Source organism: Hylobates moloch, unplaced genomic scaffold (genome assembly GCF_009828535.3).
Source record: "Hylobates moloch isolate HMO894 unplaced genomic scaffold, HMol_V3 SCAFFOLD_15, whole genome shotgun sequence".
NCBI lineage: Eukaryota > Metazoa > Chordata > Mammalia > Primates > Hylobatidae > Hylobates > Hylobates moloch.
In genome coordinates, this window is record NW_026652290.1 from 91,744,262 (window position 1) to 91,762,656 (window position 18,395).

Below are 18,395 nucleotides of genomic sequence, written 5' to 3' on the forward strand. Positions count from 1 at the left end.
GGTTTTTTTGTTTTAATCCTCCAAAGCCAGTAGTGCTCAGATGCCATCCTAAATGGAGGATTGGCGGGGAGCCTCCCTTAGAAGGAAGATCCAGGCCCCTGGAAGCCACAGGATTGCTCCTTAGGTCAAGAACTCTGAATCCGGCCAGGTGCAGTGGCTCATGCCTATAATCCCAACACTTTGGGAGGCTGAGGCGGGTGGATCACTTGAGGTCAGGAGTCCGAGACCAGCCTGGCTGACATGGCGAAACCCCATCTGTACTAAAAATACAAAAATTAGCTGGGTATGATGGTGCATGCCTGTAATCCCAGCTACTCAGGAGGCTGAGACAGGAGAATCACTTGAGCTGGGGAGGCGGAGGCTGTAGTGAGCCCAGATTGTGCCACTGCACCCCAGCCCGGGCAACAGAGTGAGACTCCACCTCAAAAAAAATTTTTTTAAAAAGAACTCTTGAGTCGCCGGGCGCGGTGGCTCACGCCTGTAATCCCAGCACTTTGGGAGGCCGAGGCGGGCGGATCACGAGGTCAGGAGATCGAGACCATCCTGGTTAACATGGTGAAACCCCGTCTCTACTAAAAATACAAAAAAATTAACCGGGCGTCATGGCGTGCGCCTGTAGTCCCAGCTAGTCGGGAGGCTAAGGCAGGAGAATGGCGTGAACCCGGGAGGCGGAGGTTGCAGTGAGCCGAGATAGTGGCACTGCATTCCAGCCTGGGCGAAAGAGCGAGAATCTGTCTCAAAAAAAAAAAAGAACTCTGAGTCCCAGAGACCTAGGGACTTGGAGTGGGTGAAGGGTGTGGGGCTCCAGGGACCTGGGGCTCAGCTTTTCAAGTCTCCTCCTCGAGGAAGCTCTTCGTTCGTCGTCCCTCCCGCCTTCAGACAGGTCAAGCCTCTTCAGGTTCCTCCCACACCACCCCTACTCCACCTTCCAGGCATTCTTGGTGATAATTATTTGTGCAATATTTGTATCCCCTGCAATCCGGATGTCAACCCTGGAGAAAAAGCACCTGATTTGTCCTGTTACTTCTGCGGCATCCACACTTAGCAACATTCATTCACTTGGCAGTGTTTATTGAGCACCTACTACATGCTAGGCCCTGTTGTAGGTGCTGGGGATACAGCAGGGGAATAACACAGACAAACCTCGGGGCTGGAGAGGGCAGACCCTCTAGCACCCAGGACCTGTTTGTTGAGTAACTATTTGTTTTTTGGATTTGACCTATAAGATGTGAAAGAACGGCCAGATTCTTCCAGGTTCTGCCTTTTCCTGATCCCTCCCTCTCTCCCTACTACCAAATCCCTTCCATTTTAAAATTTTAAATCCTGGTGGGGCACAGTGGCTCACGCCGATAATCCCAGCACTTTGGGAGACTAAGGTGGGCGGATCACCTGAGGTCGGGAATTCGAGGCCACCCTGGCCAAGATGGTGAAACCCTGTCTCCACTCAAAATACAAAAATTAGCTGAGTGTGGTGACACATGCCTGTAATCCCAGCTACTCAGGAGGTTGAGGCAGAGGTTGCAGTGAGCCAAGCTGGCGCCACTGCACTCTGGCCTGGGTGATACAGCGAGAATGTGTCTCAAAAAAATAAAATCCTAAGACCTATTAGCCTCCTCCCCAACACTCAATCTCAGTCTTAACCTCTTGTTCTTTTCATTGCCAACTTTTTCTGTCATTTTGCTGTCTGGTCATCTATCTCTGCTCAGCCCACCACCTTCCCCTCAGGCCTCCTTGGATGAAGTTAAGTCATTCTCTATTTGAAGAACCCTCAACAGCTCCCACTTGCCACAAAGAGGAAACTAACTTCCTCTGCCCCAGCCTACTTTGCTGTCTCTGCAGTTCACACACAGGCCCAAATGGCTTTCCTTGACCCTCATTGAGTGGCCTTCCCCCCTTGCCCAGCTAGGAAGGGGCCAGAGCCCCTAACCACTCTGATCCCAACCTTAGTGCCTTTGGGGGCCAGGCGGGTGATAAGTCGCAGCACCTGGGGGATCTGGAGGAGCAGGAAGGGAGTGTGCCCTGTGGGGGGGAGGTGTCCTTCCTCAGCCCCACCCAGCTGTTACCCCCAGGAGCCACATATCCGGACTTCTGTCTGAAGCTTTAGACAGCAATCTCCAGGGCTTCTGTGTGGGCCGCTACTTCCCATCTGAAATAACACTCTGTGGGCCAAAGCAAACATGCACCACAGCCAGATCTGGCCTGCAGCAGGCGGCTGACCCCCGCTGCTCTGCTCACCTGGGCCACGCCCCGTGAAGATCCCCCATGAGCAAGTCCTTCCATGGAACTGGCACAGGGAGCCTGGAAGGCGGCTGAAACATCCCCATTTTACAGATGGAGGAAGTTGGGCTTGGAGACAAGGTTGCCAGCTGGAAAGGGTGTCAACGTTAAATAACGAGATTCAGAAAATACGATTAAGTATAGAGTATTCAAGCCTAAAGCTTGAGGATGGCCACCCAGGAGTGTGGATTCAAGTTGCCCCGAATAAACCCTTTGACTAGCTGTGATTACAAGTGGACTTTTTTTTTTTTGAGACAGGGTCTCACCCTGTCACTCAGTCTGGAGTGCAGTGTGTGATCATGGCTCACTGCAGCGTCAGTTTCTTGGGCTCCTGGCCTTGAGTGATCCTCCTGCCACAGCCTCCCTAGTAGCTGGGACTACAGGCCCTAGCCATCTTGCCCAGCTATTTTTTTTTTTTTTTTTTGAGATGGAGTCTCGCTCTGTTGCCCAGGCTGGAGTGTAATGGCACAATCTCTGCTCACTGCAACCTCCACCTCCCGGGTTCAAGCGATCCTCCTGCCTCAGCGCCCCCTAGTAGCTGGGATTACAGGCACATGCCACCATGCCCGGCTAATGTTTACATTTTTAGTAGAGACGGGATTTCGCCATGCTGGCCAGGCTGGTCTAGAACTCCTGACCTCAGGTGAGCCACCTGCTTCGGCCTCCCAAAGTGCTGGGATTACAGGCGTGAGCCACCGCACCCAGTCTGCAAGTGGATTTTTAAGGAACGAAGAAGAGAGAGTTCCTAAATCGTTACCAAGAATTTACATTAAAATAGCATAAGGTATCTGCAGGTCTGGCTGAGAAAAAAAGATAACAGAAGGTATTGATTGGCTATGCACTGTTTATTGTATCACAAATTCCAGGAACAAGAAGCTAATGGGGAGAGCAGCTGGGCAGGAACCGCTCCCCGGGCATGGGTGGAGGAGGCGTGTGACCGAAGTCCCCTATTCACTGTACAGTCTCCCTGGGCCTGATACGTTTTGCATAGCTCGGACTGATCTGAGCTATTTTTCTTTTCTCAAGGTGGATAGGGGTGGCCCCTCCGGACTGGAAAACCTCATTTTTCCCCCAAGTGACACACCTGAGTTTGTTTGAGTTGTGGGACTTGTGTGGAGATGATGTATTTATGTCACACTTCAGTCTTCGCTGATGGCGGTTTTTTTTTTTGTTTTTGTTTTTGTTTTTGAGACGGAGTCTCGCTCTGTCACCCAGGCTGGAGTGCAGTGGCGAGATCTCGGCTCACTACAAGCTCCGCCTCCTGGGATCACGCCATTCTCCTGCCTCAGCCTCTCCGAGTAGCTGGGACTACAGGCGCCCGCCACCACGCCCGGCTAATTTTTTTGTATTTTTAGTAGAGACGGGGTTTCACCGTGGTCTCGATCTCCTGACCTTGTGATCCGCCCGCCTCGGCCTCCCAAAGTGCTGCGATTACAAGCGTGAGCCACCGCGCCCGGCCGGCGTTTTTTTTTTTATTTAAATTTTTTCTTTTAAGGTAGGCAGGCTCTCCTTCTATCGCCCATGTTGGAGTGCAGTGGCGAGGTCTCCAGGTTCAAATGATTCCCTTTCCTCAGCCTCCCAAGTAGCTGGGAATACAGGGGCCCGCCACCACGTCCAGCTAATTTTTGTATTTTTGGTAGAGACGGGTTTTCACCATGTTGGCCAGGCTGATCTCGAACTCCTGACCTCAGGTGATCCACCCGCCTCGGCCTCCCAAAGTGCTGGGATTACAGGCATGAGCCGCAGCACCCAGCCTTTTTTTTTCTCTTTCTTTTCTTCCCCCACCCTGAGACCGAGTCTCTCTGTCGCCCAGGCTGGAGTGCAGTGGCATGATCTCAGCTCACTGCAACCTCCACCTCCTGGGTTCAAGCGATTCTCCCACCTTAGCCTCCTGAGTAGCTGGGATTACAGGTGCCTGCCACCACGCCCAGCTAATTTTTGTATTTTTAGTAGAGATGGGGTTTTGCCATGTTGGCCAGTCTGGTCTCGAACTCCTGGCCCCAGGTGAGCCTCCCGCCTCGGCCTCCCAAAGTGCAGGGATTACAGGTGTGAGCCACTGCACCTGGCCTTATTTTATTTTTAATTTCTGTTCTTGTATTGCTATAATTCACTGATGACTTCTTACCCAAAGATCCTCGGCCTATCCCCACCCAAGGGGACTGCCTTCCACCGGGGACCCCTCATAAAGCTTACTCATTAGGGTGGTGTTCCCTGGGCTTCCTGTGTGTATGACGCCAGGGCCTGTGCACCGCCTCCATGGCCCATCTCCATCAGACAGAGCTGGGCAGTGGTGTTGGCCTTCGAAATGAGGCTTGTGCCCTGGGCCTTTCCTGGCCTGGGGGCTGAGTGCCAAGGCCACCTGTAATTAAACTGAGCTTCCTATGTTTACTTAGCAAGCACTGACCTCTCATTTCCTGGGGCCCTATGCTGAGTGTTCCACAGCTATTCTTTAATCTTTAAACAGCCCTTGGGACGCAGGCACTATTATTAACTTCATTTTACAACTGGGGAAACTGAGGCATCGAGAGCTTAAGTGACCTGCACAAGGTCGCAGAGCCAGGATTCAAACCCATGAACTATGGGCCACTTAGTCGCCATGCTGTACCGCCGTGCACAGCAGAGGAAGATGTGTTCTTGTTCTTGTTTATATTAAAAGTGAGAAAACGGGCCACGCACAGTGGCTCACGCCTGTAATCCCAGCACTTTGGGAGGCCAAGGCGGGTGGATCACCTGAGGTCAGGAGTTTGAGACCAGCCTGACCAACATGGTGAAATCTGATCTCTACTAAAAATTCAAAAATTAGCCGGACGTAGTGGCTCGCACCTGTAATCCCAGCTACTCAGGAGGCTGAGGCAGGAGAATCGCTTGAACCCAGAAGGCGGAGGTTGCAGTGAGTTGAGATCGCACCACTGCACTCCAACCTGGGTGACAGAGCAAGACGCCGTCTCCAAAAAAAAAAAAAAAAAAAGGTGAGAAACCACTTAGGCTGGTTGAGAACTGCAAACATGCGTCCACATAAAAACTTGAACTCGCAGGATCCCAGCAGCTTTATTCATCAGAGCCAAAAAGCCAAACCTAAATGCCTATCAGCGGCTGAATGGATACACAAAATGTGGTCCGTCCGTGCAGTGGAATATTATTGAGCCTTAAAGAAGAGTGAAGCACCGACACGTGTTACAGATGGATGAACTTGGAAAACAAGATGCCAAGTGAAAGAAGCCAGACACAAAGGCTACATAGTCTATTACATGAAATGTCCAGAACAGGCACATCAACAGAGACAGAAAGTCGCATCGTGGCTGGGGGAATGGGAAGTGACTGCTTAATGGGTAAGGGGGTTACTTACGGGAGTTATAAAAATGGCCAGGCTAGACGCAGTGGCTCATGCCCATAATCCGAACACTTTGGGAGGCCGAAGCAGGTGGATCGCTTGAGCTCAGGAGCCTAAGCAACGTGGTGAATCCCCATCTCTACAAAAAATACAAAATTAGCCAGGTTTGGTGGCTCGCACCTGTAGTCTCAGCTACTTGGGGGGCTGAGGTGGGAGGATCACTTCAGCCCCAGAGACAGAGTTTGCAGTGAGCAGAAATCGCGCCATTGCACGCCAGCATGGACAGAGTAAGATCCTGTCTCAAAAATAATACCCTCAAACTGATTATAGTAACAGATGTAAAACTCCAAGTATACTTAAAGCCACTGAATTGTACTGTATTTTTTATTTATTTTACTTTTTTTATAAAAAAATTATATATATATATATTTTTTTTCCTTTTCTTTTTTTTGAGACAGTCTCACTTTATCACCCAAGCTGGAGTGCAGTGGCGCGATCTCAGCTCACTGCAACCACCGCCTCCTGGGTTCAAGTGAACACGTCCAGCTAATTTTTATATTTTTAGTAGAGACAGGGTTTCACCGTGTTGGCCAGGCTAGTCTCAAACTCCTGACCTCAAGTGGCCCACCCACCTCCGTCTCCCAAAGTGCTGGAATTACAGGTGTGAGCCACTGCACCCAGCCTTAGTTGTATACTTTAAATGGGTGAATTGTGTAGTGTAAGAATTTATATCTCGATAAAGCTGTTAAAAAAAAAAAAAAAAACGTAAAAAGTGAGCAAAGGACCCGAAGAGACATTTTTCTAAAGACATACAGGCAGCCAACAAACATTGAAAAAATGCTCAACATCATTAATCATCAGAGAAATGCAAATTTAAACCACAGTGAGGTGCCATCTCACCTCAGTCAGAATGTCTGTTACTAAAAAGTCTAAAAAAACAGATGCTGGCAAGGATTTGGAGTAAAGGGACCGCTTACCCACTGTCGATGGGAATGTAAATTAGTACAGTCTCTATGGAAAACAGCATGGAGATTTCTCAAAGAACCAGAAATAGAACTACCATTCGGTCCAGGATTCCACTGAGTATCCTCCCAAAGGGAAAGACATCATTATATCAAAAAGACACCTGCGCTTGTATGTTTATTGCAGCACTATTCACAATAGCAAAGATATGGAATCAACTTAAGTGTCCATCCATGAATGGAGGATTGGATAAAGAAAATGTGGTATATATCTACAAAGATTTCATGAAGAAATTGCCAAAAGCAATGCAGCAAAAGCAAACATTGACAAATGGGATCTAATTAAACTAAAGAGCTTCTGCACAGCAAAAGAAACTATCCTCAGAGTGAACAGACAACCTACAGAGTGGGAGAACATTTTTGCAGTCTATCCATCTGACAAAGGTCTAACATCCAGAACCTACAAGGAATTTAAACAAATTTACAAGAAAAAAAAAAAACCTTAAAAAGTGGGCAAAGGACACGCACAGACACTTCTCAAAAGAAGACATTCATGGAGCCAATAAACACGAAAAAAACGCTCAACATCACTGATCACTGAGACGTGCAAATCAAAACAACAATGAGATACCACCTCACACCAGTCAGAATGGCCATTATTAGAAAGTCAAGAAACAACAGATGCAGGCAAGGTTGTGGAGAAACAACTTTTACACTGTTGGTGGGAATGTAAATTAGTTGAACCATTATGAAGACGGTATGGCGATTCCTCGAAGATCTAGAACCAGAAATACCATTTGACCCAGCAATCCCATTACTGGGTATATACCCAAAAGAATATAAATCATTCTATTACAAAGATACATGCATGCGTATGTTCATCGCAGGACTATTCACAATAGCATAGACATGGACTCAATCCAAATGCCCATCATGGATAGACTGGATAAAGAAAATGTACAGGCTGGGCGCTGTGGCTCATGCCTGTAATCCCAGCACTTTGGGAGGCCGAGGCGGCGGATCACGAGGTCAGGAGGTCGAGACCATCCTGGGTAACACGGTGAAACTCCGTCTCTACTAAAAATACAAAAACATTAGCTGGGCGTAGCAGCGTGCACCTGTAGTCCCAGCTGCCGGGGAGGCTGAGGCAGGAGAATGACATGAACACGGGAGGCGGAGCTTGCAGTGAGCCGAGATTGCGCCACTGCACTCCAGCCTGGGTGACAGAGCAAGACCCCGTCTCAAAAAAAAAAAAAAAAAAAATACATACACACCATGGAATACTATGCAGCCATAAAAAGGAACAAGATCGGCCGGGCGCGGTGGCTCACGCCTGTAATCCCAGCACTTTGGGAGACGGAGGCGGGTGGATCACGAGGTCAGGAGATCGAGACCATGGTGAAACCCCGAAAAGTAGCCGGGCGTGGTGGCGGGCGCCTGTAGTCCCAGCTACTCGGAGAGGCTGAGGCAGGAGAATAGCTTGCAGTGAGCCAAGATTGCGCCACTGCACTCCAGCCTGGGCGACAGAGCGAGACTCCGTCTCAAAAAAAAAAAAAAAGAAATCAGGACATTGCGACTTCATATCTTCTGGGAAAAATGGTGTGCACAGCCACAATTTAATTATCACACCTAGGAATATGAACAGCAATTCCAAAATCATATGGAATATGAACTCATAGTACATGGTATAGTAATATAATAGAATAGTCATTTTAGTCTTCCCTAAAATGTCTTTCCCAGGTGGCTTTTTCGGAATCAGGATGCTGCGAAGCTGCCTATATTGCATGTGGAGCCTGCATTTCCCGTGGGGCCCCCTTCGTGGTGGCCCTGCCTGGAGGTGTCTGGGTCCCTCCCCCACCCGTCTACTTCACTCTCTGTCCTCTCTGCCCAGGAGCCCAGGATGTGCGAGTCCAAGTGCTACCCGAGGTGCGAGGCCAGCTCGGGGACACCGTGGAGCTGCCGTGCCACCTGCTGCCACCTGTTCCTGGACTGTACATCTCCCTGGTGACCTGGCAACGCCCAGATGCACCTGTGACCCACCAGAATGTGGCCGCCTTCCACCCTAAGATGGGTCCCAGCTTCCCCAGCCCAAAGCCTGGCAGCGAGCGGCTGTCCTTCGTCTCTGCCAAGCAGAGCACTGGGCAAGACACAGAGGCAGAGCTCCAGGACGCCACGCTGGCCCTCCACAGGCTCACAGTGGAGGACGAGGGCAACTACACTTGCGAGTTTGCCACCTTCCCCAAGGGGTCTGTCCGAGGGATGACGTGGCTCAGAGTCATAGGTGAGCAGGGTAAGGGCGGGAGGCAAGGAGATGGGAGGGCCGTGGTGTGGCAGCATCCCCTTGCGGGTCAGTTTCTCTCTTGGGTTCAGCTGTGAGGTTCACGTTCTCTGTGGGTTTCCATCCATCAGCAAATGTTCATTAAGCACCTACCGTGTGCCAGATGCTTTTCTGTGTGCTGAGGATGCGGCAGGCAACCAGGCATTCTTGGAGAAAACAAAAAAATAAGTATTGGCTGGGCGCAGTGGCCCACCCCTGTAATCCTAGCACTTTGGAAGGCCGACATGGGCAGATTGCCTGAGGTCAGGAGTTCAAGACCAGCCTGGCCAACATGGTGAAACCCTGTCTCTACAAAAAATAAAAAATTAGCCGGGTATGATGGCCCGCGCCTATAATCCCAGCTACTCAGGAGGCTGAGTCAGGAGAATCACTTGAACCCAGGCGGCAGAGGTTGCAGTGAGCCGAGACTGTGCCACTGCACTCCAGTCTGGGTGACAGAGCAAGATTCGGTCTAAAAAAAAAAAAAGTATTGAGGTTGGGTGTGGTGGCTCACAACTATAATCCAAGCACTTTGGGAGGCTGAGGCAGGTAGATTGCTTGAGCCCATGGTGGTGCACAGATGTGGCCCCAGCTACTTGGGAGGCTGAGGTGGGAGGATCACTTGAGACCAGGAATTTGAGGCTGCGGTGAGCTGTGATCATGCCACTACACCGTAGCCTGGGTGACAGAGTGAGAACCTATCTCTAATAAATAAAAGAGTAAGTCAGGCAGTTAAAGGGGCCGTGGAAGTTGGAGGGGGCCAAGTTGCAATTCTAGCTAAGGAGGTCTGGGGATATTTAGGCAGAAACTAGGAGAGGAGGAGCCCTGTGGGTATCTAAGGGAAGAGCGTTCCAGGCAGACGGAATGGCAAGTACAAAGGCCCTGAGACAGGAATACCTGAAGTATTTGAGGGCCAGGAAGGAAGTCAGGGTGGCTGGAGACATATGAGTGGGGGGAAAGTAGGAAGCAACAAAGTCAAGGAGAGGATGGGGACAGATTGGCAAAAGCCTTGTGGACTATGAGAAGGCTTTGGCTTTTGCCCAGGGAGGATAAGAGCTGTGGTAGGTTCTTAGCAGCATACAGGTTTGACTTGGCTTGGGTTCTCACCAGCTCCTCCTGGCTGTGTTGGGAGGGGAAAGGGTGGGAGCTGAGAAACCACAGGGTAAGGCAGCTGCAAAGTCCGGGCGGGGCCGGGTGCTGTGGCTCACGCCCATAACCCCAGCAGCACTCAGGGAGGCCGAGGTGGGAGGATCCCTTGAGCCTAGGAATTTCAGACCATCCTAGGCAACATAGTAAGACTCTTGTCTCAATGACAAAAAAAAAATTTTTTTTTTTTTTGAGACGGAGTTTTGCTCTTGTTGCCCAGGCTGGAGTGGAGTGGCACGATCTCGGCTCACTGCAACCTCCGCCTCCCAGGTTCAACCAATTCTCCTGCCTCAGCCTCCCAAGTAGCTGGGATTACAGGCTCCCACCACCACACCTGGCTAATTTTTAAAATATTTTTAGTAGAGACGGGGTTTCGCCATATTGGCCAGGCTGGTCTTGAACTCCCGACCTCAGGTGATCCGTCCACCTGGGCCTCTCAAAGTGCTGGGATTACAAGCATGAGCCACTGCGCCTGGCCAGGAAAGAAAAAAAATTTGTTTTAATTAACCAGGCTCAGTGACTCACACCTGTAATTTCAGCTACTCGAGAGGCTGAGGTGGGAGGATCACCTGAGCCCAGGAGGTTGAGGCTGCAATGAGCTGTGATTATGCTACTGCACTCCATCCTGCACAATAGAGTGAGACTCTGTCTTAAAACAAGTCCAGTCCAGGTGGGAAGTAATGGCTTAGAAGTAGGGGACACAGTGGCCTTATTGAGATAGGATGTGTAGGGAAGGCGTCTTAGTCAAGTCCTAGAGTCTGAGAAGGAGCCATCTTTGGGCATAGCAGAGGGGCACGGGCACAAAAACCTGGGAGGTGGGCATGAGCTGGGAGCTGCGCACGTTCCAGGAATGGAAAGGGGGCTGGTGAGGATAGACAAGGGCTTGGGTGACCCTCAGCGGGGCCACATTACACGGGCTTCACAGGTGGAGGCGAGGAGGCTGGACTATGCCCTCAGTATGGTTAAGAGCCATGGGAGGTGTCAAGCCACAGGAGAGATCTGGACAGACATTTGAGGTTGGAAAAAATGACCAGCAGCTGTATGAGGAGTGATTGGAGGAGTGGACGGAGGTAGAAGGGAGCTGGGACGAGAGGCGAGAGGAGGCATTGCTGGCAAGACAGATGAGGCAGTGGGGGCAGAGGGAAGCGGGCGGCATATAGAGGTGTTTTTAGGAGATAGTAGGTGCTGGGCTTGCCCATGGACTGAGGCGGAAGCAGGATCAGAGAGGAGTCCCAGGCCTGGTGCGGTGGCTCATGCCTGTAATCCCAGCACTTTGGGAGGCCAAGGTGGGCAGATCGCTTTGAGGTCAGGAGTTTGAAACCACTCTGGGCAACATGGTGAGGCCCCATCTCTACAAGAAAAAAAAAATTAGCTGGGCATGGTAGCACGCACCTGTAGTCCCAGCTACTCAAGAGGCTGAGGTGGGAGGATCGCTTGAGCCTGGGAAGCAGAGATTGCAAGTGAGCCAAGATTGCACCACTGCACTCCAGCGCAAGACCCTGTCTCAAAAAAAAAAAAAAAAAATAGGACTCCCAGCAGGAAGGTGACTGACACTTGGGAAAAATAGAGAAGGCAGGGAAGATTTTTTTTGAAGGATGCTTTTTTTCGAGACAAAAGTCTCACTACATTGCCCAGGCTAGACTCGAACTCCTGGGCTCAAGGGATCCTCCTACCTCCGCCTCCTGCATAGCTGGGACTACAGGCATGAGTCACGACATCCAGCTACGAATGCTCTTTCTTTAAATCTTGAGGCCGGGCTTGGTGGCTCACGCCTGTAATCCCAGCACTTTGGGAGGCCGAGGCGGGCGGATCACGAGGTCAGGAGATCGAGACCATCCTGGCTAACACGGTGAAACTCCGTCTCTACTAAAAATACAAGAAATTAGCCGGGCGTGGTGGCGGGCGCCTGTAGTCCCAGCTACTCGGGAGACTGAGGCAGGAGAATGGCTTGAACCCGGGAGGTGGAGCTTGCAGTGAGCCGAGATCGCGCCACTGTACTCCAGCCTGGGCGACAGAGCGAGACTCCGTCTCAAAAAAAAAAAATATATATATATATATCTCGGAAGTCCCCTGGGAGCCCACCTTCCCTAGGTAACTTCCCAGAAGCCACGTCACCCTGGATGCCTTTTTTCCCCCTTCTCAGCCCACAGCGTCTGAGAAGGTCACCCTGTGCTGTCCTTGAGTAAACACTTCCCTTTCCAGTGACACATGAAACCACAGCTGTTTTCCATAACACAAAGGACAGCTCTTCTCCTCCCCACCCTCACGAACGCCTCTCTTCTTGTGCAATCATTTGTTCTCATCCAGAGATAACTTCAGGGCTGGGCACGGTGGCTCACACCTGTAATCCCAGCACTTTGGGAGGCCGAGGCAGGCGGATCACGAGGTCAGGAGATTGAGACCATCCTGGCTAACACAGTGAAACCCTGCCTCTACTAAAAATAGAAAAAATGAGCCAGGTGTGGTGGCGGGCGCCTGTAGTCCCAGCTACTTGGGAGGCTGAGGCAGGAGAATGGCGTGAACCCGGGAGGCGGAGCTTGCAGTGAGCCGAGATTGTGCGACTGCACTCCAGCCTGGGTGACACAGCGAGACTTCGAGACTCCGTCTCAAAAAAAAAAGAAAATACGATTAAGTGTCGAGTCTAATCAAGCCCAAAGCTTGAGGATGACCACCTGGGAGCATAGATTGAAGTTGTCCTGAATATACACTTCAAGCAGAGGCCAAGGCAAGCAGCTCTTGCAAGTGAGCTTTTGTTTGTTTGTTTGTTTCTTGGAGAGAGGGTCTCCAAAACTACAAATAAAAATTAGCTAGGAATGGTGGTGCACACCTGTAATCCCAGCTACTCGGGAGGCTAAGGCAGGCGAATCGCTGAAACCAGCAAGGGGAGGTTGCAGTAAGCTGAGATTGTACCACTGCACTCCATCCTGGGCGACAGCAAGACTCTGTCTCAAATTAATAAAAAAAAAAAAAGAGAGAGAACTTCAAGAGCTTCCATATACACACTGGGGCGGAAGTAAGGAACAAAACAGCCAAAGCCTCTGTCTTCATGATGTGTGAGCCACCAAGGGATAGTTGGCCAGAGTCGGCGGTCAGGAAAGTGCCCTTGAGGAAGTGGGGCTTGGAGTGGGGTCTGGAGAAGGAGGCCAAAGCAATCCAGGCACAAAATCACCAACCAAAACCCCAAAGTGGGTGGAGGCAGAGACTGAGGAGGGCATGGATGGGGAGCACGTGGAGTGGCCAGGGGTGGTGGCCATGAGGAAGTGGTGGGCTCGGGCCCTGAGTCACTATTCTAACAGCTTGGAGGGCGGCCAGGAGGATGTAGGGAGGCTTGTTGGATGCTCCACGATGGTCAGGGGAGAAGGCGGTGGGAAGGGAGAGCTGGGAAGAGGAGGAGAGTCAGACCGTGTTGAGAAGTTCAGAGATGGATACCCAGGTCCAGAAAGCAACAGAAAATGTGAGTCTGGTGGGGGACACACATCGTAAGCATGAGCTGCTATTCTTCCTGGAGGTTTGTTTTTGTGATTTTTTTTTTCCATGTTTTCCAAGAGGATGAGGTGGAAAGGGTATAAAAAAAAGAAACAGCTTTGAGAATTTTCTGCCTTTATCACACTTCCGGTCATACAATCATCTAATGGTGATTACAGGAAAAGGAACAGGGGGCCTTTTCAGCTGGACCTTTGAACCACATTACTTAGTTACTCGTCCTTGATTTGCTTTTTTTTTTTTTTTTTTTTGAGACAGAGTCTCGCTCTGTTGCCAGGCTGGAGGGCAGTGGCACGATCTCGGCTCACTGCAACCTCCGCCTCCCAGGTTCAAGCAATTCTCCTACCTCAGCCTCCCAAGTACCTGGGATTACAGGCACCTGCCACCACACCCAGCTAATTTTTGCATTTTTAGTAGAGACGGGGTTTTACCGCGTTGGCCAGGCTGGTCTAGAACTCCTGACCTCAGGTAATCTGCCCACCTGGGCCTCCCAAAGTGCTGGGATTACAGGCGTGAGCCACTGCGCCCATCCTAATTTTTGTATTTTCACTAGAGATAAGTTTTCACCATGTTGGCCAGACTGGTCTCAAATTCCTGGCCTCAAGTGATTCAGCCTCCTAAAGTGCTGGTATTGCAGGTGTGAACCACCACGCCTGACCAGCTTTTTTTTTTTAATCTCAGCCTCCTCCAGGCTTTTGGACCCTGTCTCTGCATCTCTGGCAGGGCGAAGAGACAGTATACCGAAATGGCCAGGCCAGGCACCTGTAACCTCAGAGCTTTGGGGGGCCGAGGTGGGAAGATGGCTTGTGCTCAGGAGTTTGAGATTAGCCTGGACAACATAGCAAGAACTCTTCTCTACAAAAAGATTTAAAAATTAGCCGGGCATGGTGCTGCATGCCCATGGTCCTAGCTACTCTGGAGGCCAAGGCGGGAGGATCACTTGAGCCTAGGAGGTGGAGGCTGCAGCAAGCTATGATCACACCACACCAGGTGACAGAGCAGACCCCTGTCTCTAAAAAATAAATAAAGTAAAATAAAATGGGCAACACTTGGATAGGGCAGTGCAGGCCAGACATTACCCTAAGCCATTTACCTATCAGTGTATTATTTAATTCACACAGCAATCCTAGGGGTGGGTACTTTCATTCTCCCCGTTTTACAAAAGAAGAAACAGCTAGAGTTGCAAAACCACTTACCCCAAGCCAGGCCGCTGATAAGCAGCAGAGCTGGGATTGGAACCCCGGCAGTTAGGGCCTAACCTCCCTGCTCCTCTGCTGAGTGTTTGTTGAATGACTGCCAGTGAGGAGTGATGCACCCCCTCTCATCCTCTCCCCAGCCAAGCCCGAGAACCAAGCTGAGGCCCAGAAGGTCACGTTCAGCCAGGACCCTACGACAGTGGCCCTCTGCATCTCCAAAGAGGGCCGCCCACCTGCCCGGATCTCCTGGCTCTCATCCCTGGACTGGGAAGCCAAAGAGACTCAGGTGTCAGGGACCCTGGCCGGCACTGTCACCGTCACCAGCCGCTTCACCTTGGTGCCCTCGGGCCGAGCAGATGGTGTCACCGTCACCTGCAAAGTGGAGCATGAGAGCTTCGAGGAGCCAGCCCTGATACCTGTGACCCTCTCTGTACGCTGTAAGTGCATCGGGGGTGACCCCTCCCCCATCAAAACTGCCTGCACTGGCTTCTCTAAAGCACTGTCTACGTTGTCTCTGAATGTTGTCTACGTGGGTTCCCTGAAGCCAAATTCTGCACTACTTTCCTGCCATTGTCTACACTGGCTCCCATGGGCAAATCTACATACTTCCCCCTCATTGTCTACACTGGCTTTACTGGGTTCCTGCATGCCATGCCTAGTCTGTGGTAAGCTGGGATGGGCTTGCAAGAGCCAGTTTGATACATTTCTTTCCAATTCCACATCCAATGAAGTCTTCTCGGTAGCTTGAAATCAACCTTGGGGAATATTTACACCAAGGAAATTGGCAAACCCTAGAAATGGGGGCTTCTTTTATTCCCCAGAGAGTTGGTTTACCAGCAAAGAGCTGCCCCCAACAGTGTCTTTTCTGGCTCCCATGGACCCCAGTTGACACTGCCCCTGGACCGTCAGATCAATCATGCTGGGCCATGTCTACATGTCTACACTGCCCAACCTAACATCGTCTGCACACCTTCCCATACTTCTGCCTTGACTTCCCTAGGTGCCGTCTATACTGAGTCTCCCAGAGTCTCTACACCGACCCCTGATCCCTGATATTATTTACATTGTATTTATTTATTATTTTTTATTTTTATTATTTTTTATTATATTTGTATATATTATATATTATATAAAATATATAAAGTATATATTATATAAAATATATAAATTATAAGTTATATATGAAAATATATTTTATTATTTATTATTTAATGTAATATGATTACATTATATTATATATTACATTACAGGCTCCACCCTCCGGACCCTGTTGATCCTGACCCCTCCCACTGGGTTTTTTGCTAGCTCTTCCAGAAACTGCCTATACTCACACCTCATAATGTTACCCAGAGAGACCACCCTGGCACTCTTCACACAGAATCCCTCAAATACTGGCTTAACCATCTCTTCCACCACTATCCAAAATGACCACATACTCTAACTCAATGTTGTCTACACTAGCTCCCCAGGCAATGCCTGCACTTACACAGATTCCCTAAGCCAAGTCTACACCAGCTCCCCCAGGCAACGTGCATCACGTGCGCCCATAAGTGCACCAGCTCCCCTGATCCTCCTCTGTGCCACTTTCCTCCCAGGACCTACACTGGTTGCCCAAACCCTGTTTTGACATCCTCCCTCCATGTCAAAAACACATACACAGGCCGGGCGCGGTGGCTCACGCCTGCAATCCCAGCACTTTGGGAGGCCAAGGTGGGCAGATCACTTGAGGTCAGGAGTTCGGGACCAGCCTAGGCAACATGGTGAAACCCTGTCTCTACTAAAAATACCAAAATTAGCTGGACGTGCTGGTACATGCCTGTAATCCCAACCACTTGGGAGGCTGAGGCGGGAGGATGGCTTGAGCCCAGGACGTGGAGGTTGCAGTAAACCAAGATCACCCCACTGCTTTCCATCCCGGGCAACAGAGCAAGATCCTGTCTCAAACACACACACACACACACACACACACACACACACACACACAATTTGTAGTGGCTCCCTCAGGCACTGCCAGCACTGAACAATAACTCCCACAAAATTCTCCACAGTGGTTTCCCTGAACAGTGTCTACACTGACATGAGCATACACAGCCTGGACTGATTTGCTCCAGACGGTTTTGACTGCTGTACCTCCTGCCAACCCGCCCCGTTTCTTTAGCATTCCTGTCCATCTGCTAACCTGTCCACCAGCTCTGGGATTCTCTTCCTTGCTGATCCAGTCCCCCCATTTCCCCCAGACCCTCCTGAAGTGTCCATCTCCGGCTATGATGACAACTGGTACCTCGGCCGTACTGATGCCACCCTGAGCTGTGATGTCCGCAGCAACCCAGAGCCCACGGGCTATGACTGGAGCACGTGAGTCACGTGGTCTCAGAACCCTGGATCTAAGGGAGGAGGGGCTGTGGGCCTGGACTCCTGGATCTGAGGGAGGAGGGGCTGGGCCTAAACTCTTAAGTCCTCCAGGATGAAGGGAGCTTGCATTTCAGCAATTTGGGGTCTCCGGGAGTACTTAGGTCCCTGGAGCTTGGCTCCTGGTGGGTATATCTTTAGGGATGAGGCCTGTGCTCCCCTCTCGACCTTGGCATCCCTCTCACCTGAGCCCACACCCCTCCAGGACCTCAGGCACCTTCCCGACCTCCGCAGTAGCCCAGGGCTCCCAGCTGGTCATCCACGCGGTGGACAGTCTGTTCAATACCACCTTCGTCTGCACAGTCACCAATGCCGTGGGCATGGGCCGCGCTGAGCAGGTCATCTTTGTCCGAGGTGAGTGGGTCTTGGGGGCCGTGTGTGGAGACCTGGGTCCGCTCCCCTGGAGTTCTGCCCTTCAGGATTTGGGGCTGCACTGGGGGAGGCTGCGCCGCCGGCCTGGGAGGGATGCAGACCCGCCTGGCTGAGGGGAGATGAGGGTCAGCCTTCCCCTCGTGGCCTCAGATTAGGGTCTGGATTTGGGGTGTCGGGGTAGGTGAAGGCAGCAGAGTTCGGGGGCTGAGGACTTTGCTCGGGGTTCCTAGAAAGTAGAGGCCTGGATAGGGTCCTCACGAAGAGACCCAAGGAAGCTGCCCTGGGCTGCAGCTCCTGAGAAAGACACACACCTAGAGTCAGGCACACAAACCTCAAAGAGACAGAAACCAAGAGCTCCCGCCCCCAGAAACACAATCCGGCCCCACGGCACGGAGCCAAAGAGGAAAAGCGCAAAGCCAGACCGTCATCCAGTGATGGAAACTGGGTCAAACTCACAACTGCAGAGCCACACACCTAGAGCGAGACTAGGATTGTTAACAGAGCCATGCTCCCTGGGACAGAGAGACCCCTGGGCCCCGGAGCTGGAGCCAGAGACGCCTCCTGTCAGAGCCACAGCTGGCAGGACCCACAGCCACAGACACTCCCTGTGCTGGGAAATTCTGTTGCAGAGATGCATCAGAATCCAGACACTCACCTGAATGGTAACCCTGCACACTCAAACCCATTGTCACCAAAACACACACCCAGGAGGACAGTGGCACCGGCCAAGACAGACTGAACGAAGCCAGATGACACCTGGAAAGGGACATTCTTTTTTTTTTTTTTTTTTTTGAGATGGAGTCTCGCTCTGTCACCCAGGGTGAAGTGCAGTGGCGCAATCTCAGCTTACCGCAACCTCCGCCTCCCGGGTTCAAGCAATTTTACTGCTTCAGCCTCCTGAG

General features: G+C 51.1%; 1 protein-coding gene across 2 annotated transcripts in view; it reads left to right on the forward strand.

Moving 5' to 3' along the window:
* The window catches only part of NECTIN2 (nectin cell adhesion molecule 2), a 40,864-nt gene that overhangs the window by 8,401 nt on the left and 14,068 nt on the right, over nucleotides 1–18,395 (forward strand). For both annotated transcript variants that reach the window (XM_032176426.2, XM_032176427.2), the window contains exons 2-5: nucleotides 8,462–8,851; nucleotides 14,853–15,149; nucleotides 16,950–17,067; nucleotides 17,327–17,475. In XM_032176426.2, coding sequence (XP_032032317.1) covers nucleotides 8,462–8,851; nucleotides 14,853–15,149; nucleotides 16,950–17,067; nucleotides 17,327–17,475 — 954 coding nt within the window. The remainder of the gene's footprint in view (nucleotides 1–8,461; nucleotides 8,852–14,852; nucleotides 15,150–16,949; nucleotides 17,068–17,326; nucleotides 17,476–18,395) is intronic.